The 25,114-nt window shown below is 43.3% G+C and overlaps 1 protein-coding gene across 1 annotated transcript in view; it reads right to left on the bottom strand.

Annotated features, from left to right (window-relative positions):
• LOC118083207 (calpain-8) overlaps nt 1–25,114 on the bottom strand; it is a 41,628-nt gene that overhangs the window by 4,952 nt on the left and 11,562 nt on the right. Inside the window, exons 8-19 of the mRNA XM_035111417.2 lie at nt 22,381–22,455; nt 21,637–21,797; nt 17,183–17,358; nt 16,498–16,509; nt 12,819–13,030; nt 11,359–11,395; nt 10,894–10,959; nt 9,123–9,180; nt 8,387–8,451; nt 4,380–4,448; nt 3,155–3,233; nt 1,172–1,288 (exon numbers count right to left, since the gene is read on the bottom strand). Coding sequence (XP_034967308.2) covers nt 1,172–1,288; nt 3,155–3,233; nt 4,380–4,448; nt 8,387–8,451; nt 9,123–9,180; nt 10,894–10,959; nt 11,359–11,395; nt 12,819–13,030; nt 16,498–16,509; nt 17,183–17,358; nt 21,637–21,797; nt 22,381–22,455 — 1,127 coding nt within the window. The remainder of the gene's footprint in view (nt 1–1,171; nt 1,289–3,154; nt 3,234–4,379; nt 4,449–8,386; nt 8,452–9,122; nt 9,181–10,893; nt 10,960–11,358; nt 11,396–12,818; nt 13,031–16,497; nt 16,510–17,182; nt 17,359–21,636; nt 21,798–22,380; nt 22,456–25,114) is intronic.

The raw sequence follows: 25,114 nt of genomic DNA, 5'->3' as shown, positions 1-25,114 counted from the left end.
ACTGAATCTCTACTATCCTCAGGTATGGCTGAGAAAATGTCTCACCTGAAACCCTGGAGGTCCACTGCCAGTCAGTGTAGACAATACTAAGGTAGATGGGCCAGTGGTCTGGTATGAGACATCTTCCTGGTAACTTGGTAACTTTAACGGGTTGACTTAGTACCCTGTTTCTCATATTTTAAGACATACCCATAAAATAAGCCATAGCAGGATTTTTAAGCATTCAAGGAATATAAGCCATACCCCGAAAATAAGACATAGTGATAGGCGCAGCAGCAATGCCGACCGCAGCAGGAGGAGGAGGAAAAAAATAAGACATCCCTTGAAAATAAGCCATAGTGTGTTTTTTCAAGGAAAAAATAAATATAAGACATGTCTTATAATATGAGAAACACGGTACTTCCAGTTGTGTGTGGTGGTATATAAGAGAGTGCTCAGCTTCCAAAGACTGGTGGTGGTGGTTGTTAAAAAAGTATTTTAAATACTTATAAAATGGCAAAACAGCGAAGGCATCAAAGTTGGAAGAATTGTGCTGCTGGTCACTGGGGATGTCTCAGATAGCACCTGGCAGATACCTATGGATTCTCACAGTCACATTGCCTATTCCATTCACAATGGAGCACCTGCACTATCTTGAATGAAAATGAGATTGGAAAAGTGGTTTCCCTGTAACAGAGACACTAGATGGGGCATGGGGAGGAATGCAATAAAGATTATCTGGTCATTGTATATTCTTGTGCAATCCTTGTCTGGAAAGCACCTAAGCTGTCCTATTTGGGCAGTTACACCATTCTCTGCATAGCAAGACGGCAGTCACACACCGTGGGCCTCTGGTGAGTTTTGCAAATCAATCCCTTTGGCAGATCCTATTTGACCTTGTGGGGGGTAGAATGTCTTCTGCATCTAGGTCCCTGTATTTGCTTTGTCAAAAGCAGAGTCTGGCAAGCTTTGGGATCTTACACTAGCTTGGGAGTAGTTAGTTAGTTACTTACCTAATTTGACAAATTGCAGACATTTTGGTCCCCTTTTCCTTGACACACAGTTGTTTGTGCTCAGGTTAAAAATAGGGATAACTCTCTTGCTTGTTAGAGAAAAGCCAGGGGTGCTGGTAAGGGAGACACTCCAGAGTATTTTCTATCATTCTACCTCCTTTTACTTCAGGAAGACTTACTGAAGAGAGTCTCTAGACGAATCATGCAGGCCACGAAGCCATCAAAGTCAATGGTCATCTTGCTGCCACCATAGCGGAGAGCTAGACTGTGCTGGATTTTGTTGTTAAGAGTGAAGCCTATGTGGAAAGGAAAGCCAGGCATGAGTAACACAATGTTTGGTGTTGATCCGCACCATTCTGTTTCATTACACCTGTTTTGTGCGGTTTATAGTACTTCTGCTATGGGGCACCTATATAAATTAAGTTGGTAAATAAATTGGCAAAAGCAAAATGTCACTTGGAGAAGGAATTGAAATATTTTCATTGAAGCTTGCATTTGTTTCATTCTGGATTGTTTTATACAATGTTTTGATGTGTTGTAAACCGCTTTGAGATCTTTTTCTTTATAATATAAGGCAGTATAGAAATGAAATCAACAACAACAACAACAACAACTGCAGACAGACAGTGATGAAGTATTATTAGCTATTCCATCCTGGCAGGTTTGTTAGTCTATTATGTTCTCCTTCCCTGTCCCCATTGTTCTCAAGAGGTAACAGACCTAACACTCCCTCATAATGTTTTCTGAAATTACACATTTAAATGCCAATTCATGGGAATTCCCTTGCCCTATATTCAGAAGAGAAGCACCTAATTAGTGAAGCCTTAATGCACTCCTGGGGCTCCAGCCAAATGAAATCCATTGCAGGGAGTCAGTTTCACGCATAGTATATACTTCCTATCCATTTCTTAAAGCTTCACTTAAGCAGAGGCTGAAGCCACAGTTTGCTGGCCTGAATGAAGGAACACATTTGCTGGAAAGCCAGCAATTCCTCATATTGTAGCGATAATTCCCCCGCCGCCGCCGCCCCCCCCCCCCGAAAGACCAGATGACCCCCATCCACCCCCTATAGAAACAACAAAGATCCTTGTGTGGCACTTTAAAGATTAAAGACTACAGTCCACTTCATCAAATGCTTGAAATATTATCCTCAGTTTGCAGAGGGTATTGTGAGGGGAGAGGGGAGGATTGGAGCCAAGTGAAGCCGATCCATATGACCAGCATGAGAAGAGACACTGGTCCCACTATGGGCCCTGGGAGGATGCCCCAGTGGTCACATGGAACATGGAACGTTCCTTTCCGAGGGCACAGGGAGAAGTACAACCTTGGAGAGGGTGATCTGATGCCTCCTTCTCAGCCCTGCAGAAACCACTGCAGCCTTTGCCCTGGCAATATCGTAACTGGGGGAAAAGGATGGAGGAAGAAACAGCTGGACATAAAAAAGGTAGAGAGAGCTATGCCGCTGTTTAGATAGTCCACACAATGGTTCACATTTTCATATGTCCTCAGGGACTTAAATGAGAGGTGCCCATAGAGATCAATAGAGAAAAATTAAGGTTTTAATGTAGCTGGGGTTGGCACCTGTGTTTCTACTCCCCCTTCCAAAAACCCAGAAATGGAGGGGGAATATCCCAAGTGGGGTCCAATGAGGGTTGAGCATGTGCAGGGTGCATAGAAAGCTGACCAATGGCTGGAGAGAGAATCCTTGGCTGCTGAGAAACAGTGGCAGGTGGATTGGACTAGTAGACAGGTAAATGGGGGCAATGGGCAAGGAGGCTGAGGTGCACCCACACCTCAGCTGCCCAGCCCACCAGGGGGTGGAAAACTTGCCCCGCCCTGGGTGCCACTGCATTCTTGTACATAATATGTATAATATATTAATACACACATTTTTGCAAGCCATTTTCCCTAATATAATACAGCTTTCTAGGTTGTTTTCACTAAGATATGCATATTTATGCACACTTTCCCTGAAAATATGCTTTTTTGTACACAGTGATTGGTTGGACAACTGCACTGCAAAATTCAGAGAAGTGCAAAGTTCAAAAAAGAGCTGTTTTCTGCACCGTATACTGATTCAAGAAATGCAGATTAGGTGGCTTCTCGTTCCAATTCCAAAAAAAGTTGGATATCTCCCCCATCACTGCATTCCAGATACTGACCTGCTTCCGTGAAAGCATTTCTCATTTCATGTGCATCTATGGTCCCGGCAGAGTCAGTATCCACTTTCTTATAGATTTCCTAAGCCAAAGAAATAGGGAAGAAGGCTGTTGGTTGTCATTTTAGGCTAATTTTAGAAGACCTATCAGTTTGGCTAGGATATTCACTGCTGCTCATGCCTGGCAAGGGAGCCTCCTCTCTCTGAAAGTGTTAATGACTGAAGGAGAGGGAGGAATTCAATTAACTAATGGCAAGCTGTGTGCCCTGGGAAATGGCTCCCACAGGGCTGGCAACCTGCCCACCCACATGGCAAACGGGCCTTTGAGAAATAACCCCCTTCCTCTGGCAAAGGCTGTAATATAAAACTCTATTGAGATTAATACTTTAAAAGAACAACAGACAGTTCTCGGTGCCAAATGGCTTCTTATCCAGCTCTAGCTGTGTAATTAGAAGCTATTCTGGCCTGTAACTCAGTAGGAAGTTCTGCCACAGTTGTTTTTTCACACTTTCATCCACTACTGCAAAAGTAATCAAAATGTTGAGCACCGAGGGCCCGATAAGAAATATAGTTGCATAGAAGTAGCATAATTTCCCTGTCATTTTCATGTGTGCGGCAGGTGCCAAACTAGCAGTGGGAAGACATTTAGCATTCCCCCCCATCCTGCTCTGTTATTATGGATGTGAGGAATTATTATTCCCATGACTCCCAGCTTCCATTGAAAAAAAGAAATCAGGTCACATGACTGTGGTTCATTAAGGGTGCTAACCTCACACAGCTACAATTCCCAGCATCTTTAACAAACTACAGTTCCCAAGATACCCCATGAATCCGTAGTCATGTTTTAAATGTATAGTGCAGACGTGACCTTTAGTTTCTTAGCATTTGTAGAACTTGAGATACGAGGCAAAATGTACAGAGCCGATTCTTCTCGCTCTTTACGGAAAACTAGCCTGCTCCATGCTTTCAGTGTTTTTCATTTTTCACATAAACACACCCATAAAAATGCCAGTGGATGCCCATGCTAGTAGTTTAATTAGGGAGGAGGCATTTAAAAATATGGGCATGTCTGTGGGATACAAGACTATTTCCTACCCTTGGAACCCTTGCATGTACATTCCATACTCTCACCCCAAAAACAAACAAACATATTTCTGGCATTCAGGGCTCCATTTCTCATCCATTTATGAATCAAAGAGAAAGGTATATTTAGAAAAGAGCTATTTTACCAAATATTTCTGAATCTTCATCCAAAGTATCTTGAATTCCAAAAGATCCAATGTACCAGTTCCATGGTTCTGCAGAAAGTTAAGGTCTAATTCATGGGAGCAAATAACTCTTTTTTACACACACACCCTTAGTCAGTAAGGACTTCTGGCCTAGATAAAAATGAATGACTCATTAAAATGTGGCACTTTACCTGATGCATGAACCTGCCACTTTCAACCCACCCAGAGGAGGCACACCTGCTGTTTTCAGTTTGCTTAGATAAGGATGTGGTGAAGATTCCTGGGCTCTCTTTTGCAGAGTGATTTATTATATTTTCGTAGGGCCACATAGATCATGCTTTGGACTACAAGAAGTAGCCACCTGCTTGAAGTCCTTTTTAGGAAATTCTTTTGATTTAAAAACCTGCACACATTTCAAGCAGCCCAAGTTCCATTTGCTACACTTCTGCTGCATTCTTCCTTTAGAAAGAACACAATGACTTATCTCAGCAACTTCTCTGCATCTCCTCCTGTTATCCCATCGAAGCACAGATAAGGCCCACACCTTCTTAACTTATTTTCTGGGACATTAATTGCTGAGATACAAATTAGGCTCAGAGATGGATTATGGGGAGTGTGACTGGTTCAGCCGAGAGGGCGCCGCAGTGGGTACCACAACAATGATGAATAACTGAAAGTGGGACCAAAAAAAAAAATTCTTCCAGTAGCACCTTAGACCAACTAAGTTTGTCATTGGTATGAGCTTTCGTGTGCATGCACACTGAAGGTGGGGTTGGACACCAAATTTTGGCACCACACAAGGCGCCACTGAAATTTTAAAGTCCGAGTCCTCCACAGTTAGGCTGTGATTATATGCACACATACCCGTAAGACATTTATTTATCTATATTTAACAGGATATTTATATGTCACTTAATCGTCAAGACCTCCAAGTGGTTTGTATAAAATAGACATTTAAAATACTGATTAAATTAACATCCAAAATAAAGAAAGCAAAATGTAACTAAAATCAGAGATGAGAAAGCTGTGGCCCTTCAGATGCTGTTCAACTCCCAACTCTCATCCTGCCTAATTATGTTTGCTGGGGCTGATGGGAGTTGGAGACCAACTATATCCGATGGGCACTTTCTCCACCCCGAGACACATAATAAAATAAAACTGCACATTAAAATGCCTGTCAAAATTGCACATCTACTCAGACTTGCCTAAATAAAAATAAGTTTCACAGATGCTGAAAACAATATAGCGACCTGCCTAATAGGCAGGGAGTTCCAGAGCTTTTGTGCTGTCACACTGAGAGATCAATTCCTTGCAAGTACAAAATGAACATGATATGGCACTTGTAAAAAGGTGCCAGTTCTGCATGTCTGCTTATTTATGAGTCAGCTTGCACAGGAGCAGTCTACATAGGTATAATCCAGACCCCAGTGATTTTGCATCCAGTATCCGTGACCTTCTAGACAGAAGTGGCGGGTCTGTCCCAAGCACATCATCTCTCTTTTCCCCTTTTTGCTGAAAGAAATTGCGTTGAACGATCTGGCATAATAAGCAAAACATTGTGTCCAGTTCTGGCATCACATAAGCCAGCAAATGACCCGTAGCCTCTTAGAACCATCATTAGAGCAAAGAATTGACCTCACAGCTAACTTGCTAGAAGCAGGCTTCTGCCTCACTTAACAATGAGTGAAGGGAAGCTGGCAGCAGAGGTAAGTGACGAAGCACTCCGTTAATCCAGAGAAATGTTTCTTAAGTCTACAGCTCTTTAATTGTGCAAAGAACTTTGTGGTCCCCATGCTCATTCTCACAACCTAGCCATGAAGCTAGTTGCCTCTGTTTAGAAATTAGGTATCCCTACAACTGCCCATGGTCCTTCTTACCCACAAGGCAGTTATGCTAGGCTAGGAGCATGATCTGATCTCTGCCCAGAGGGTTATAATGTAAATCAGAGATATTGGGGGGGGGGTCAAAGACAATGGAAGAGCAGGTAAAGTGAGGCCAAGGTGCCTGAGGAAAGACTTTATTTGTTTCTTGAAGCAGAAGAATTACTGTTTCCAAATGTAGAGAAAATGTACAAGAAAAGCATGTTTGACTTTGGAGTGTACAGTCACCCCATTATTTGGGCTAGTGAGAGGTACTTGTGTTGTTCCAGAGAAGACCACGAGCAACAAAGAAATGTGTTTTCAAACCAGAGGCAAAAGATCCCCCCACCATCTAAACCACTTCCAATACTTATTAAAATCCACTTTCTGTCTCTGGCATGAAAGAAATTCAAAGAAAGATTTGAAAGTGGAGAGGGTTCATGGCTAGAAGAACAGATAGTGGGAGATACGCAGGCAGAACAGAATGAAATGAAGGCCAGAGAGAAATATGAAGGAGAAGACAATAGGCTGTTTGTGCAGAGTGTAAGGAGTGCGACGGGATTGAGGAGGGGAAGGGCTTGACAAAAGGAGAGACTGAGGCCTGGTCTCCACAGGCATTGACTGATGTAGTAGAATCCCTAGTGCAGAATAAACCATACCACTTGAGGCTGCAGATGGAGGTTACCTATTTCTGAATGAGAAAACTCCCTCGGGGGGGGCACATAAAGGACCCCATTGTGACCTTATCATGATGCTAAGGCCAAAATCCTCATCTTTGGAGGGTCAAGCTAGGGATTCAGAGTAGGAGAGGGAACTGCCTTCAGAGTCAGAGCCTGATGCTTATACCAACCTGGAAGCCCTTACACAAGAGGATTCCATGGTACGAGTACTTCTCTGGCTGAAGAAGGTCACACTGCCCACCTCTGACTCCGAGAACTCACACTCAGAAGCTCAATTTGCCTCTTACTAGTGATGACTGTAAAATAGGCTGGGCCCCTTAAGTGAGGAGGCTCCGTTCACTAAAGGTTGAGCAAGAGCAGCAGCTCCTATTTAAGCCTCATTTTGAACCTTAAATAAGCAACAACCATAGGCATACCCGGGGGGCAGGAGGGGGCAGCTGCCCCCCAGAAGCAAAAAATTAACGTATTTTACAGACCATAACCAGCACTTTTCCCCTCCAAAAACTGAAGTGGAAAAGGGCAAACGGGGGACGTGCTTTGCTTTAGCGAGAGCCACTCGGTCTCCGCTTGCTTTGTTTAATTTCCAAGCAAAGGGTCTGCTGGTTTCTCTTTAAGGTTTCCAGACTCAAAAGAGAGCAGGGCAATTAAAGGCACAAAAGTCCTGTCCTCTATTGAGTCTGGCAACCCTAGCCATAGCAGAGAAGAAGAAAATAAAATAGAACAGAAGAGTTAAGCTTCCATGTAGGTTCTTTGTAAGTGCACGGTTCTGAAGACCCTAGGAGTGCACCTGAGTCCAGTTCTACCATTATTTTTCCCTATGCAGACTTTCTGCTGAAGCAGCGCAGCTCATCCCTCTAGATTACAGCTTGTCTTCTCTACCAGCCCTCCCTGTGGCTCTCTGCCAGCCACCTGGCTACACAGCTATATTAAATTCATTCTAGCTTGTTAAATCATTTGCATTGTTAATTACTCTCCTATGAGAAAAGGGCATGCTGTGAAGATTGGCAGTTCCTCCAGCTTTTATTTCCTCCTTATTTGCCAAGCCATGTGTATAGGAGGGGCCGGTTTAACCATTTGGCCCACTTTCCCCACAGCTCTCCAAATCTCCTTGTACACCTTCCTTGTGTATAAGAGGAGAGCAACCTATGGTCTGATGATCAGGCTAGAATCGCAGCCAGGTGGTTCATAATAACACAGCCACGGCTAAATCTAGGCAGGGATCGTTGACAAACTCTCATACATCCCAGCAGAACTTGAACACAATACAATGGGAAACCAAGCACACGACTAGAAACAAAGGGTTAATAACCTTGCTACACTAAGCTGTTTAGATCGACACTCTGCACTTTATGCCTACGGCAAGTGAAGACAGATGTGCCAGGAAAATGAGACACGTTAAGCCCTGCCTTATCTAGTCAAAAGGTTCACAAGGGAAATCCAGTAGAGAAGAGTGACATTTAAAGGATACATCTAAGAGGCTGATCATCTCCCTGCAGGTGTTTATGCTGAATCCATCACTGTTAATGTCTCTTCCTATACAATGAAAAAGAGGCAAAAGAATGTTAGAGAAATATTTATCTGCATTCCCTGGAAACACTAGAGAGTTATCTTTGTGCATGGTTAGCCTTTGCAGTTAAGAGAAAATATGCTAGATCATTTTGAAGACAGCTGAACATCTCACAGAGGGAAGATTCCAGGGCTAACTCACAAGAACATCAGCAGAAAGATGTGATTATGAAGCAACTGCGGATTCTGCGGCAAATCAGTTCTCTTTGTGGTGTCCCCTCCCCCAGAAAAACTTTATTTTAAACATTTTCAAAAAGAAAATATAAACGTGCACCAACTAATCTAAGCTGGATCAATGCTTCACCTAAACCTTTACCCACACTACAACCCTGCAATTCGTAGCAGAAATGAACTTAAATAAATGTGACCACTGCAAAATTCTCATGCATTCTTAGAGGAACTGCAGAAATATCCAAGTTTTTTTGTATTTCTGGCTTTATTAGATAAAAAAAATATAGCTATCATTCTGAAAGTTGTATAGCAATCAGTTGCAGCAATAACAAGCAATTTAAGAAAAGCATAATGGCAGCTACGGTTAAGGAATTATTCAGACTGGTTTTGAATATAATTCTGGATATAAGTATTTGAATGTGTATTTGGGCCTCCCCCACAATTATGAAGCAGTGACTGCAACTTACTCTTTGCCACAACTCTGTTCAGAACAGTCTGAAGTTCATCAGCAGTCATTTCACTGTTCTGCAGAAAAGGAGACAAATCCAAGATTTAACAACCGTGGCAACCAAACCCTTATCTTCTGGCTAAACCTAGCCTCTATTCTAGATCTAATGTCAAACAAAAACCCAAGAGAGACTTCTCTGTCCCAGCTCTCCAAATTCAATTTAAATTCATTTTAAGTAGATGATACCGGTAGCTGTTGGGTGTGTGAGTTAATGATCAAAGGCCAGGGACAAAGGGTTCCACAAGAAGTAAACAGACCTCTAAGAAGACAAAGGGATGCTCACACTGTTGATAAGGAATGTAACTACACAATGAAGCTGGTGCATAGTATATAGTAGGGATGGCGAACTTGTGGCACTCCAGCTGTTGCTGGACTACAAATCCCATCATCTCTGGCCAGTGACCATGCTGTCTGGGGCTGATGGGGGTCGGAATCTAGCAACATCTGGAGGGCCACAAGTTCCGCATCCCTTGTATATAGGGCTGATAAGCCTATTCACTTCAAATGTCAGAATAGCTCCATAAGCACACTGACACTCCAGGGAAGGGCTCTCTCTCCCATAGAAGTAAATGGGAGAATGCCCTGGCTTACTGTAGATTGGTATCCACAGTTACACGTTACAGCTACTGGATTTAGAGGGCAGTGTTTAGAATCGTGTCTATCAACTGTTCCACTTTAAGCGGGACATCCTGGAATTATTATTATTATTATTATTATTATTATTATTATTATTTACTTATACCCCGCCCATCTGGCCAGGTCTCCCCAGCCACTCTGGGCAGCTTTCAACAGGATATTAAAAACACAGTAAAATATTAAACATTAAAAACTTCCCTAAACAGGGCTGCCTTCAGATGTCTTTTTAAAGTCAAACAGTTGTTTATTTCCTTGACATCTGGTGGGAGGACATTCCACAGGGCAGGCGTCACTACCGAAAAGGCCCTCTGCCTTTTGCCTGGATTCCAAGATGTCCTGTTTTGTTCTCCTGAAAGAGCACAGCCCCAAAATATGCCTGGCTGCCACAAGAGCAAGGCTCTGAAAGACATGTGGGGTTTTTTTGGGGGGGGGTCACATTCTTCTGTGAATCACATGCAGGGCAGTCTCGATCAGGTTGCGCGCCCTGGTGCTGAGGGGCGGAGAGCGCCACCGCCCTCTCAGGGCGCAGCATGGTTTTCGCGCCACCGGGGGTCTACCTAGAGCCAGCCCTGATCACATGACTCATGCAGGAGCGCGGCCCCAAAAGACCCGCATCCCGATTTTCCTATGCAGCATATTGATATGTAGAATAGGTTAAAAAGAAGGCAATTGGTGTCTACAAGGCGCTGTTTCCTCACTGTCCTGTTCTTGAGCAGGAGTACTGTACTAAGTTGCCAGGGGACAGATAAGATCAGACTTCAGGACCTGAGAGAGCTCCAAGTGACCAATTTGGTCCAGTGATGTCTAAAGTCCAAATAAGGCCTTTTGTGCTTCTCATACCAGAACACCTCTCTCAGGCCCTGCCTCTTTCCTGGGGAGGGGTGAGCTTAAAGGACCAGTTTCCTCTCTGTCAGTTCCCCCATCAAGTGATGGGGAACATGGTGCAGGAATAAAAAAGACTGAGAAGGAGAAAAGCGGCTCTCCAGGAGTCTACTGCCAATTGTGTTAGTAAAAAGAAGCAACCAACGCCTTGGGAAGTCTTTGAAGCATTTGCCTAATTCTGAATATTTATCATAGCACAGAAACCCTCTTACCTCCCCAGAAAGTTTTTGAAACAGGCTCTTGAACTCGTCGCCTATGTCCTTGCCCACAACATGAGGCTAAAAAAAAATATTATGAATAATGTTACATTTTACATCGAGGTTTGAGGCTTCCTCCAAAGGGCTCCTGAGTCAAAACAAGCTCTGAAAGGAACAGAAACCTGAGAAGCTGGCTCAGTAAGCTCAGAAACTTAAAAGACTGCATTTGCCAAGCGGAAGCCTGTCATCTCTGCTACGTTTGTCAAGCATTGTGATTGATCTTAGGCTTTATGGTGCAGAGTTTTGCTTCTCCAGAAACGAGTTGTGCAAAGAAGTCGGTGAATGAAACCTCACCGATGCAAAGAAAGCACTATTTTCTTTAGGGTACAACGCTTTGCTGGGCTACAGCAAAGAGGTTCTCAGCTTTTGCAGTAATAAGAGACTAGAGCCCAAAGCTGAATCTGTGAATTTGATTTTTACCTCATATGGATTTGCAGCCACAGTGTCACCCATTTCCCTGTGAGGGAAAAAATAATAAGAAGAAGAATATAATTAAATATCCTGTTCTTCTTATCATAGACACACTCAGAAATAGCTTACATCAAAAATTTCAATGAGCTGAATCTTGCTTTAGTCATGCTTAGAGGGGGCCCATTAAAATAAATTGCAACCCAATACAATTAAGTAAAAAACCTACAAAGATATAAGCTTAAAAATGCCGCAACTTAAAATGATAAGAATCTCACAATAGTTTTTTTTAAAGAACAGTTTAAAACAGTAACACAATCAAACATTAAATCCCTGTTGAAACAGAATTTTTTTTTTTGCTGTCTCTCTAGAAAGACAGTAAAGAGATATTCTGTTGCATCTCCAGTGGAAGGTTACTCCAGAGGGGCAGTACCACCACTGAGAAGGCCCTGACACTCATGCTTACTTGCCTGATGATCCAAGATGAAGGTATAGAGCAGGCATCCCCAAACTGCGGCCCTCCAGATGTTTTGGCCTACAACTCCCATGATCCCTAGCTAACAGGACCAGTGGTCGGGGAAGATGGGAATTGTAGTCCAAAACATCTGGAGGGCCGAAGTTTGGGGATGCCTGGTATAGAGAGTGGCAGGCCGGAGGCAGACCTTAAAGCCTGAGATTGTCTGTATGGGAGCAGATGAGGGCTAGCCCATGTAGACATTGCCAGACTACAGCTCCCATCATCCATTATCATTAGAGACAGACTCATGAAATTCTAATAATATCTGAAGGGCACCACATTGGCTATCCATGCCTTAAAGCAACCATGCAAGATCATTTATCTACTATGGACAAAATGGTTCATTCACCTTAATACTCCAGAACCAAATTGTGTACACTTGCTTTTGCTGTTTCCACCTGACATGGACTTAACATCCACCCTGATCCTAAAAAGGAACATTTTCAAACTAATTGTAGATTTGATTGTCGTCCAAAGAAAAACATGATAAACAGGTTCTGGTGAAGGAAGGGGGATTTAAAAAGGAATGGGGAAATTGTTGAGTGGAGGTGTTCTCACCACCACCACTTTTCTTGTAACCTGCTTGTTGTTATGATTGAGAGTTGTTTTAAACTGTTTTTAATGTTGCGTTTAATGCTGTAATCCACCCTGGACCTTATGGTGAAGGGTAGCAAACAAACAAACAAACAAAATGTCTATGCATATAAGTTGTAAGTTTTCACCCAACTATCTTTTCATCCGTCTTTTATTATATCACTTCAGTCACTATACCAGCAGAGGCATAATGGAACATGGTTGAATAGTCATTACTCCCTAATGAGAACTCAGAGAGCAAAAAAGGGCAGAGGGTGTCATGAGCTATAAACCTGATTAGACACCTGATCAAGCCACAGCTTTGATGCACTGACTGCAAAGGGACAATGCCTTTTGGCACATCGGGGTAAAATATACATACTGAGCTTTAGCCTGTTTCTCTGTGAAGACTCTAAGGCAGAAGTCGCCATCTTTGAAAGGCTCAAAGGTAGAAGGCACAATGAGGTAGTCCCCCAGAGCTAGATGGAAGCGGTTTGAGACTTCACGCAAGTTGACATATGTGTCGGAGCGAGCGACAGGTCGGTTTGTCAAGAAGAAATCTCTGCTTAGATGAACATCAGTTTGATTTCCCAGCTAATGAGAACAGAAAGAACGGAAAATCAGGTTAAAACAGCTAGCAAGACGTAGGACACAAGAAACAATTCCATGCAAGTGTAAGCATAAATCAGGTAACCTTTCCGCAATCAACATACTGGGTCTCTCCCCTCAACTTTGTCCTGTGCATATTCCTTGCTGGACACCAAGGTTCACCTGCTAGGATGTTGTGATGGCCACCAGCAGCAAAACGGGATTAGTCATTTATTATTCATTTATATTATTTATTAAATTTGTACACCGCCCTTCCTCCAAAGATCACAGGGTGGTTTGCAACATAAAAATACAAAAGGAGAAGACAAAAAGCATAAAACAAACCAATAAATTAGACAAACGTGTGGAAGAGAAGGCTACTAACTGGAATGACTATACAGTGGTACCTCAGTTTTCGAACATAATCCATTCCGGAAGACCGTTCGAGTTCCGAAACGTTCAAAAACCAAGGCACAAAGGGCAGCCTGCAAATTTAATTGAGAAAATTGAGAAACACTCAGCAGAAGCTGTTCGACTTTTGAGGCACGTTCGAAAACCAAGGTACCACTGTATATTGCCTCCAGTTCTAGAGGCATTGTGGCTCTGAATGTCGGTTACTGGAGAACACGACAGAGTGATGCTGCTGTGTTCATGTCCTACTTATGGGCTTCCCATAGGCTTCTGGCTGGCCATTGTGAGAATAGGATGCTGAACTAGATAAGTCTCTGATGTGATCCAGCAAGGCATTTACAGCATGTGGCTTCCCCCAAATAATCCCGGGAACTGGGTTTTTTTTAGGGTGCTGGGAATTGTAGCTCTATGAGGGGTAAACTACACCCAGGATTCTTTGAAGGAAGCTATGTGCTTTAAATACACTTTTCATTTATGGTGTGCACACAGCCTAAGTTAAGTGTTTCAAACAACTGGGTCTGCTGTTTTGAGACAGCCATAACTAGCATGTGGCACACAGTTGCTCTCTACCGTAAATGAGATTTAATCTCTGCTTCACCAGTCTCTTGCCATCCCCCTGCCATCTCCATAATCATCTTCCTACATTTTTCCTACAAACTGATGAGTTAGCATATTAAGTTTATCAGAAACATGAGGTGCTTTCCACAGAGTGTAGACATACCTTCAGCCTGTATAAATCTCAAGAAAGCAGCTTTTCCACAGCTCATTTTCTTCTGCACCTTCCACCAAATGCTAATCTACGATCTGAGCTTGCAACACATAAGCATCTTTATATTATAACTGATAATACAAATCTGCTCTAAAGCTCTGCATGAGTTATAAGAGGAAATTGGGTGCCTTAAATTGAACAAAAGCAAAACAATAAATGTTTAAACAGTGCCTTTGCAGCATGAGCGTGCCTTTCGAAATGTGACTCATTAAGGCCAGGTGGAGTATGTTTGAAACAGGGTGTACTCCATTGTCTACTGATAGCATATATCTCTTAACTAGAAATGTCAAACAGCAAACACACTCATACATTAGCAACTGGAATCAGGTGCAACTTCCCATGCTGGTCTGATGCAGAATTATAGCCTAGAATATCTTTGCAATATGCATTGCTGTGATTCTTAGACATTGTTGTGGAAAGCAACAGCTTAATTTGTTGAGCATCTGGGTTCCAGCAGAATGCTGTCACCTTTCCCTTAACTTGCTCACTTAGCTCCAAGCTTCTCTTCCTGCAATGTGGTTTGTGCAATACAGTAGCGAACTGGAAGTGTGGGGAAGCACTACTACTTCTAAACACACACACACACACACACACACACACAAACACACACACACACACACAGAGACAGAGAGAGAGAGAGAGAGAGAGAGAGAGAGAGAGAGAGAGAGAGAGAGAGAGCAGAAGCAGCAGCGTGGCATGCATGGTTTTATACAGCCACCACTTCCTTGCTGAACCAGACCAAATGTCTACCTAGCCTACCATCCTATTTCTGTCAATGGCCAACCAGATACCTTTAAGAAGCCCACAAGCACAGAAAATAAAAGCAATAGCCCTCTGCGGGAGGGGGGGGGGTGTTGCCTCCAGCAACTGGTATCTGGAGGTATACTGACTTAGGGGAAATGGGGGGGGGGAGGTTCTATTCAACCACTATGGCTAATAGCCACAGATAGGCCTCCTCCTGTTTTCTTTTCTTTGGAAGCTGTCTAAACCAGGCATAGGCAAACTCGGCCCTCCAGATGTTTTGGGACTACAACTCCCATCATCCCTTGTTAACAGAACCAGTGGTCAGGGATGATGGGAGTTGTAGTCCCAAAACATCTGGAGGGCTGAGTTTGCCTATGCCTGGTCTAAACTCATGGTAAAGTCCAGAAATAAACAGTAAATAGCAAGAACTCAGGCAAGAAGAAAAATGGATTTCAAATACAGTGGTACCTCGGTTTATGAACACAATTGGTTCCGGAAGTCTGTTCATAAACTGAAGCGTTCATAAACTGAAGCGAACTTTCCCATTGAAAGTAATGGAAGGTGGATTAATCCGTTCCAGACGGTCCGCGGAGTAACCGTTCATAAACTGAAGCGAACCTTTCCATTGAAAGTAATGGAAAGTGGATTAATCCGTTCCAGACGGGTCCGCGAAGTACTTAAACTGAAGCGTTCATAAACTGAAGCATGGGTGTAATTGGTTCCGGAAGTCTGTTCATAAACTGAAGCGTTCATAAACTGAAGCGAACTTTCCCATTAAAAGTAATGGAAAGTGAATTAATCCGTTCCAGATGGGTCCGCAGGGTTCATAAACCGAAAATTCATAAACCGAGGTGTTCATAAACCGAGGTTCCACTGTATATCTTCACAAGCTTTTTTATTTTTGGTACAAACAGACTTGGTAGACTCTGGCATGTGACTCTTTGCTGACGAAGAATTGTCAAAACAGGGCCTTGTCCTGATTTTTACTGGAATTTATTTTTATTTGCTTACTATACTGGGATTGATTCCTATTTGAACTCTTCATCACACAAATAAAACCTTGTGTACCGCATGATTTATTTGTTTTTAAACTTTAGTGTACCACATGATTTATTTGTTTTTAAACTTTTGTTTTTAAACTTTTCTCCCCCTGCCCCACGCCCAGCAAACTTAAATACATAAATCATTTATGATCAATTATTTGGGTTGCATATAACCCTCCCCCCTGGCCAGTCCACACATGCTTGAGGTGTGGTGTGCTGAACCAACAAATCTGACATTCAAGAAATCCTCCTTTCAAAGAAGCAATGTAATGGGAGATGAAAAGCACATTAAACTGCCATCTTGGGACCACTTCCCCCACAAATAAGCCCTTAAGATAAAAGCTTTCTTTCCTTCCTTCCAAAAATAGTCAGCATACACCCTTAGAAACCAAATGTCCCTCATATGTCAGCAGGGCAATTGTCAGTTTTGGACACATCAGCCTTCAAGAAGCGGTAGGTGATCTTTTTGTTTTGGAGGATGCATATTTCCTGCACAGTTTATGTACCTCTTTTGGCACCTGCAAGAGACACAAAGGGGAAGAGACATAAAGGCCTGATGAAAGTGTTAGGTTTTTCTTTAAGATTGACATGGTCAATGGTGCTACGCAGAGATGTGTGTTTGTAGCCCTGATCTGAATGATAGCACACCAGTGAGCTTTTGATAATTTGCATAATTGGAGGTGGAGTTTCCTTGCTGCACGGAATGTGGCAAGGTGATTGGGTAATTGGTTATTTTGAAAATTGTATTTAAGTTACCCAAATGTTTCATGAGTTTGTGTAGTGTGAGGTATAGAGGAATGGTGATAAGAGGGGTGTATTGTATATATTCAAAAATAAAAAGCAAGCAAAGATATTGCGGACAAGTTTGTTATTTCATCGACCCTGCTGCTGCTGACACTCAGTTGGTGCGAATGCCCAACAGAAAGATGGTGGCTCTATATTTTTCACAAGCAGCTGGATGAAAAGTAAAGCTGTACTCGATGGATGAAAGGATATAGGATTTCTGACATGATTGAGAATCGCATAGCCAGGGACGGCGAACTTTAAAGCGTTAAGATCGGAATGTGGATCAATGGCACACCAGATGTTGATGGACTCCATCTCCCATTGACCTAGTCACAGGCCATTTTGTCTGAGGTTGATGGAAAGTGGAGCGGGGCAGAAAGTATCAAGGAGCAATGAGTAAAATACCTTATAAAGGGAGTAGCCAATACTGAGCAGCCCTTCTCCCATCCTCTTCTGCCTCCTCCGGTTCTTCTGCATCAAGCCCACCAGGATGCTGCAACATGGTTCACTCCCACTTCCTGTGTGGTCATCATCTGGCTCATCCAGCCTAATTTTAAACTGGGGGTTGGTCCAGTATGTTGCTGTAAAGGCAAAAGTAGAAATAGATGTAAAAATCACCAGAGAAATGAGAGAGGGGTTTCTTTGCTGCTAATGCAACCTGGTTGAGCTGCAGGGAATTGTGCTTAAGAATGAACTGTACTTTGGCTTCCAGCCTGGCTTTCCCATTATAATTATACTGTATATTCTATGCTTCCTTCGCCACCCCTGCCCAAGTATGCTATATATTTATTGCAGTTATAATGAATCAAGCTACTAAGAGACATTCCCTCGGGGGAGCGGTGACCAGCTCCAAGAGACTGCAGTCATTAACACAAGCCCATCATTTATCCTTGGGGGCCGGTTACTGGGCCATTTCATATAAGATACAACTCTCATGTTTGGCTTGAAAATGAATATTTTAAAATTAAAATTATGAGTTATTCAATTGCAAGTATATTCAGGCCCTTACATTGCGCTTCTGCATGGTCCCACACTACTTTTAAGTACACAATGACTTAAAAGGTACTAAGCTTAATTCTAATGAGTCATGGCCCTTCCCCATAACTTAGACCAAAATGTTAAGGAAGATGTCAGCCTTACATCAATACCAGGAAAGATTCTAGAGCAGATCATTAAGCAAACGGTCTGTGAGCACCTAGAAAGGAACGCTGTGATCAATAAAAGTCAGCATGGGTTTCTGAAAAATAAATCATGTCAGACTAATCTGATCTCATTTTTTGACAGAATTACAAGCCTGGTAGATGAAGGGAACGCTGTGGATGTAGCCTATCTTGATTTCAGCAAGGCCTTTGACAAGGTGCCCCATGATATTCTTGTAAAGAAGCTGGTAAAATGCAGGCTAGACAATGCTACCATTCAGTGGATTTGTAACTGGCTTACTGACCGAACCCAAAGGGTGCTCATCAATGGCTCCTCCTCATCCTGGAGAGTAGTGTCTAGTGGGGTGCCACAGGGTTCTGTCTTGGGCCCAGTCTTATTCAACATCTTTATCAATGACTTGGATGATGGGCTTGAGGGCATCCTGAGCAAGTTTGCAGACGACACCAAATTGGGAGCAGTGGCTAATACCCCAGAGGACAGGATCGCACTTCAAAATGACCTTAACAGATTAGACAACTGGGCCAAAGCAAACAAGATGAATTTTAACAAGGAGAAATGTAAAGAAATGTATTTGTGCCTTTCATTCCACTTGGGGGGAATGAAAGGCACAAATACAGGATGGGAGACACCTGGCTTGAGAGCAGTACGTGTGAAAAGGATCTAGGAGTCTTGGTAGACCACAAATTTGACATGAGTCAACAGTGTGATGCAGCAGCTAAAAAAGCCAATGCAATTCTGGGCTGCATCAATAGGAGTATAGCATCTAGATCAAGGGAAGTAATAGTACCACTGTATTCTGCTCTGGTCAGACGTCACCTGGAGTACTGTGTCCATTTCTGGGCACCATAGTTCAAGAAGGATACAGACAAGCTGGAACGTGTCCAGAAGAGGGCAACCAAAATGGTCAAAGGCCTGGAAACGATGCCTTATGAGGAACGGCTTAGGTAGCTGGGTATGTTTAGCCTGGAGAAGAGAAGGTTAAGGGGTGATATGATAGCCATGTTCAAATATATAAAAGGATGTCATATAGAGGAGGGAGAAAGGTTGTTTTCTGCTGCTCCAGAGAAGCGGACACGGAGCGATGGATTCAAACTACGAGAAAGAAGATTCCACCTAAACATTAGGAAGAACTTCCTGACAGTAAGAGCTGTTCGGGAGTGGAATTTGCTACCAAGGAGTGTGGTGGAGTCTCCTTCTTTGGAGGTCTTTAAGCAGAGGCTTGAAAGGCATATGTCAAGATAGGATACTTGGCAGGGTGTTTCCTGCTTGGCAGGGGGTTGAACTGGATGGCCCTTGTGGTCTCTTCCAACTCTATGATTCTATGTATCCTATCAATAAAATTATCCCACAAGTGCACCCTGGGTCTCTTTCACTCCCACTTTTTAAGGTGGCCACCTTTCTTTCTTACTTTTTTCTCTAAAACCTCAGCATCTCTTGAAATAATTGAGATTGAGAAATGACTGGGTTTGATTGGTGACTCAAAAGGATACATACCCCGTGATAAACGCAAACCATAGCCTTGTTATGATAAGAAAACACACTATGGTGGGGCTTGGGATTGTGCAGCCTTCCTTTCTTCACATATGAGGGGAAGAAAGGTGAAACCTTCACTCACAGTTTAAAACAAACCTGTTTCCTGTCTTGTCCACATGGAGAAGATTGTGGTTTGTGCAAACCATTGTTAGGTAACGAAACAGGGTATCAAACCAGGGTATCCCAGTTTCTTAACTATGGTCTGCACAAATCATTTCCTGCATTTAGACAAAACAGAAAAAGGTGTTTTGTTACCAAAAATGAAAGGAGAAAAAGCAGCTTCAAAATAATCCTCCCCTCACATGTGAAGAGGGGGAGTGGTGATCCTAAGGCCCACTATGGCATGTTTGTGCTATGGCTGGTGTCTGAATCTGTCTGAAGGAATTAATTTCCCAGTCAAGACAGATTTTATAACATCCTGATATTTTTCTCCTCTCTTCAGCTCTTTCCCAAACAATTTCAAAGCGGCATTCCACTTACACCAGTCCACAGTGAAATGTGGCACCGCTTCTATTCAAACAACTGTTCGTGATCTGTAATGTTTGAGTTTGAATGCTTTCATTATTATTCCCAAATTACAGCACTGAACTTACCAAGGAATGGCTCTTACAAGTAAAATCATGTTTTTTTATTATTCTGCAGAAAAATGTTTTCCCACTTGAAGACATATTTTTAAATGCTTAATTAACGCACGCCATACTGCTATTGGTTTTAATTACATATTCAGGCTGGAGCCCCAAACAGCAATGGGTTTAGGAATTAATTTAGCATTCAACACATAAAAACAAAACAGTTATTTCCAGATATATGCAATTTTATGGAAAACATTGCAGTTTGGTCCTTTTTATCACAGTTGTGTCATACTGAAAAATGAATGAGATGTATAACTGGAACTTAAAACACACACAGACCATAGCTGCCAAGTTTTCCCTTTTCTCGCGAGGAAGCCTATTCAGCATAAGGGAAAATCCCTTTAAAAAAGGGATAACTTGGCAGCTATGACACAGACACAACAGTAATATATGAAAGTAAAAATGAAAAACAATGAAAATACTAACATGAACACTGCAAAGCAGAGTTTAACACTTGAATTTTGATGTTCCGGCCGTGCTGTTTTCCCAGCAGCAGCAATGTTGGTTCTCAGCAGGACTAGGATGAAGTGGAGCAGAGCAGCAGTCAGCAGTGGCAGGTACAGGTATGCTTGCTGCCACCTGAGTGCAGCCCAACCTGGGTGCAGCCCCCGCCCTTGCAGATGCTCTGCCATGCTCCATCCCAATTTTCGAAAACGGCAGCGCTGCCACAGGATGCAGGATGGCACAGCAGCAATGCCCCACCTCTTGTACTTTGACCAAATGGAAATGTGCACATCACAGCTCAGTTTCAGTCTAACCTATATCCGCGACAACGCAAGAAACCCTGATAGCATTTTGCTGAGGGAAACTGAACGAAAACAGTGTATAATTTGAGAAGACAAGATCAGAGAGCTTTTGTCTTTCTCATGTCAGGCCTTGTACATAGCAGGGAAGACATACAAATAAATATACAGAGGAAAACTCCCTCAGCAGGTGCTACCTCACTAGAGATCATGCCACTCTGCCTGGTTGCTACGTAACACCTCCACCACCACCACCACCTCAGTTCACTGGCGGAGGAAGAGGAGTGCGGGGGGAGAGCACCGCCCCCGGCAGTGCCATCCTGGTGGGGTGCCATCACGGCTGCCCCCTTGCCCATGCTGGATGCCACTGCCCCGCAGGCGGCGTGCCACGCCCCAAGATGTGCACCACGCACCTGCGGGCAGCGCACCATGCCCCCAGGATGCACACCACGTTCCTGCGGGCAGCACAGCACGCCCCCGGGACGCGCCCTAGCCCTGCCCCTGCCTGCTCTCTGCCCACCCCCACCCCCCCAGTGCCAGAACATGAAGCTCCGCCACTGCCTCTGTTAGCTGACTCACTGACAACAGAAATAACTCTTAAGTGGCAAACTGAATGATCCCTGCTGTTGCACTTCCAACAGGCACTTGGGAAAGAGCCTGATCTACAATTGCCCCCATTGGCTCAAATAGTGAGACCACTGAAATAATCTGCAGGTAGCCCTACAGTACAAAAGCTTCCCCTGTCAACAATAGCTATGGCTAATGATTGGCCTCTCCAAGGTGACATTACCTGGATAATTTTGGCACCCACCGGCTGTGGAGCCCCGTCTCCAGTTTCCGTTGAACAAAGTCATACCCCATTTGTGGACATGGTCGCTTGTCAGGGTATCAGGAGTCAAGTTGCAGATCTCAATCCTTGTGAAGTTCCTTTGAAAATCTGAGAAGGACATCCTGCCATACGAGTAGAGCATACGAGAGTGCTTAGTGAGTCTGGAACAAAGCCATTATCCACTTGCCATTGATTTATCTTCTACCGAGACAGCAGGCAGCAATAGCACGAGGGAATTATTTGGCGTTACAAAGCTCTGAAACTTCTAGGAATCCCCATCAATAATGGAAGGCCTACAAATTCTCAGTGATTAGTCTTCTTGCGTCCAGTCAGTCATGCTATCCTTAGCTCATACCAAATTAGAGTTTAGGACTTGCCATTCCCACACTGGGAACTGCTTCCCACATTACCTTTCAAGGGCCAGGTCTAAGTTGCTGGGGATCCCAGGGCAATAAATGATAACATTCCCTCTCTTACCAACATTTGTCATGACAGAGAAGAGCCAACAGCACTGCCAAATGGCTGTAAAGAACAGCAGCCTAATAGCCTGGTCTACTCCACACATATATTTCTGCTGCCAGGGAAGGAAGATGCTGCATAGCAGTCCCTGAACACACGCAGAGTGTTTTTATCTTACCACTAAGCTGCAGTTGTCTGACTCAGTGTAAGGCAGCTTCTTATGTTCCTATGAGGTAAGGTTCTTACCAAAATTCCCCATCATCTGCCTGCTTATCCAGAGCGGCTTTCTGCTTGGGGTCAATATAATTCCATTGTGGAGCACTGCAGGGATAGGAGAGCATTACAAACCAAACATTTTGCCAGTACAAACTAAGCATGTAATAGTTGCATATGTGTACAAACACAGTCCTATCTCGGAGCGCTGAGGGACCTCAAGGGTGCCAACACTACGGGTGCCCAACTCGGAGGTGGGGGTGCGCAAAGATGATGTCCCGCAACCGGAGGAGGCTGGGAGGGCTGCCATGGCTGTGAGAAGGCCATACAGGGCTCATCACAGCTGCGGGGGGGGGGGGTTTGCCATTACTGCGAACCAGTGAGTACTGCCAGAAAATGGAAAGCGTAATGCTGGTGGTCAACAAAAGAGGTTTAAAGACTCTCTCAAGGCAAATCTAAATAAAATGTAGTATAAATGCCGACAACTGGGAAACACTGGCCTGAGAGAACTCCAATTGGAGAACAGCCTTTACCAAAGGTGTCATGGGCTTTGAAGACACTCAAACTCAGGATGAAAGGGAGAAACGTGCTAAGAAAAAGGCACGCTTGGCAAACCCTCACCGTGATCAAGTCCTGCCTGGAAACCTATGTCCCCACTGTGGAAGCACGTATTGATCCAGAATTGACTTTCACAGTCACTTACAGACTCACTGTTAAAACTGTGTTTATGGAAGACAATCTTACTCCGCTACGAGTGATCGCCAAAGAAGAAAGAAGACTGCCAGGGAAAAAAGCACTGGCTACAACTCCCATCGCTCCTTGCCATCAACCATGCTGGCTGGAGCTGATGGGAGTTAGAATCTCACAACATCTAGAGAACCACAAGTTCCACACTGCTGGATCAAAAGTCACATAAAGTGATAGAAAAGAAGTGTGAAATGTTTTATAATTTCTCACTTAAATCATTTTTATTGTTCGGTTTATTTTTAAAAACCGAGCCTTTTTGATGTGAGTTTAATACCTGAAATCTAATCCTTGTTTATGTGCCTGCTAATTAGCTGTTTTTTATATGATTGTTTATCTACTGATATGGCATTATTCATGAGATACAGTATAAAATTAAATCTGGAGTTGGGGATAAAGCAGAAACAATTCCTTATTTACTCTAGGGATACAAGGAACACTCTGCTGAAAAGAAAAGAAATATTCTTGGAATCTCCACTGCTCCAGGGAGATCCTGATCACATGCCTCTCAAATGAAAACGTTTTAAATTTCTGTAAAAAATAAAAATAAACTTCCAGAGATGGTTTAACGTACAGTTAATTCTGTTTCAGAGTAGAAACTGTTTCTTTGCAAGGTGAGCTGACCTCTGGAACTCTCTCCTGAGGGAAATAAGGCTTCGCCTGCTCACTGCTGGCCTTTAGATGCGGGTTAAAGAACTATTGATCTGCCCAGGCCTTTGGGAGTTAAGGCCCCAGGGACCCAACAGATGGAAATGTTAAGACTGCGGCTCTAGACGTTTGTGTTTAGATTTTTAATGGTGGTATGAAATATTTTGTAACGATGGATGGTGGGAACAAGAGCAGTATACAAATCAATCAATCAGTCATTCAAATAAATAAGCATATGGTGTTAAGAGTGCAATCCTATACTGTATATGCCTACCAGGAAGAAAGTCCTATTGAATTCAATGGGACTGACTTCTGAGTATACTTATATAGAATTGCACATGTATAGAACTGCATTTAATGGGCAGATTTTTTAGAATACAAAATAGGGTGACCTCTCAACACAAGTGGCTCCAGGGGAGCAATTTTCATTGGGATCACTGCAAGGGTTAAACTCCTCCAATAATCCTGATAATTATCAGCCCCCAGCCCCCCACCATTTACCTGGTGCTTACATTTATTTCAGTATGTGTGTGAAATGGAAAGATGCAGTTAGCCATTGTGTCTAGCTCGGCCCCATGTTCAGCTGGGCTTGAGAAGAATCCACTTAGAAATACTCCCTTTCCGATATGTTTCTGCTCTACTATCCAGGCATGAAAAGCCATGGGTGTGAGTTAATAGATAGCCCTCCTAACTTATTAATATTACTTTCTTCCTTTCGGCTGTCATTTGATATATTAACTTTGCCAGATACAATTTTAGAGGAACTTCATATGTTATACGGCAGAGCCAGTGACAATGTAAAAGAGATTGATGGCTCCTTCCCCCCCCCCCAATCTCATTTCCAGGGCAACGTTCAAAAAATCAACAAGAACATCTTCCCAGTCAGATGCCCAAACTACAAATGCTTATAGAATGTGTGAATCTTACAGGTGGAGGACAGTATTCAGCTAGTGTGTGGTAATTGTGCTAAGGAGACTTGGGTTCAAATCCCTGCCTTGAAGCCCTCTGAGTGACTTTGGATCAACCACCATATCTCATTCTAACTTACCTCCTGGAGCTGCTATGGAACTAACATGGGATAATCTCCTGAACTCCTTGGAGAAGGGTGGGATACATATTTTAAAAAATAAAATAAATCAAGGATAGGGAACTTGTGGCCCTCCAGACCAAAACTCCTATCATCTAGGAGAACTAGCCATGATGTCTGGGAGTGATGGGGGTTTGAATCTAACAAGATCTAGACAGCCACCGATTTCCCCATCACTGATGCAGATGAATAAATGGCATTTCAGGAGTTACTATACAAGCACTGGGGGTGGGGCGGGGGTGTGACAATCTGAAGATGACCCGGGACTAAGGATGTAAGAAAGAGTTG

The sequence above is a fragment of the Zootoca vivipara genome, chromosome 3 (assembly GCF_963506605.1).
Source record: "Zootoca vivipara chromosome 3, rZooViv1.1, whole genome shotgun sequence".
In the NCBI taxonomy this organism is placed as follows: Eukaryota; Metazoa; Chordata; class Lepidosauria; order Squamata; family Lacertidae; genus Zootoca; species Zootoca vivipara.
Note: the sequence above shows the minus strand (reverse complement) of the source record. Positions and strands in the feature narration are given on the sequence as shown.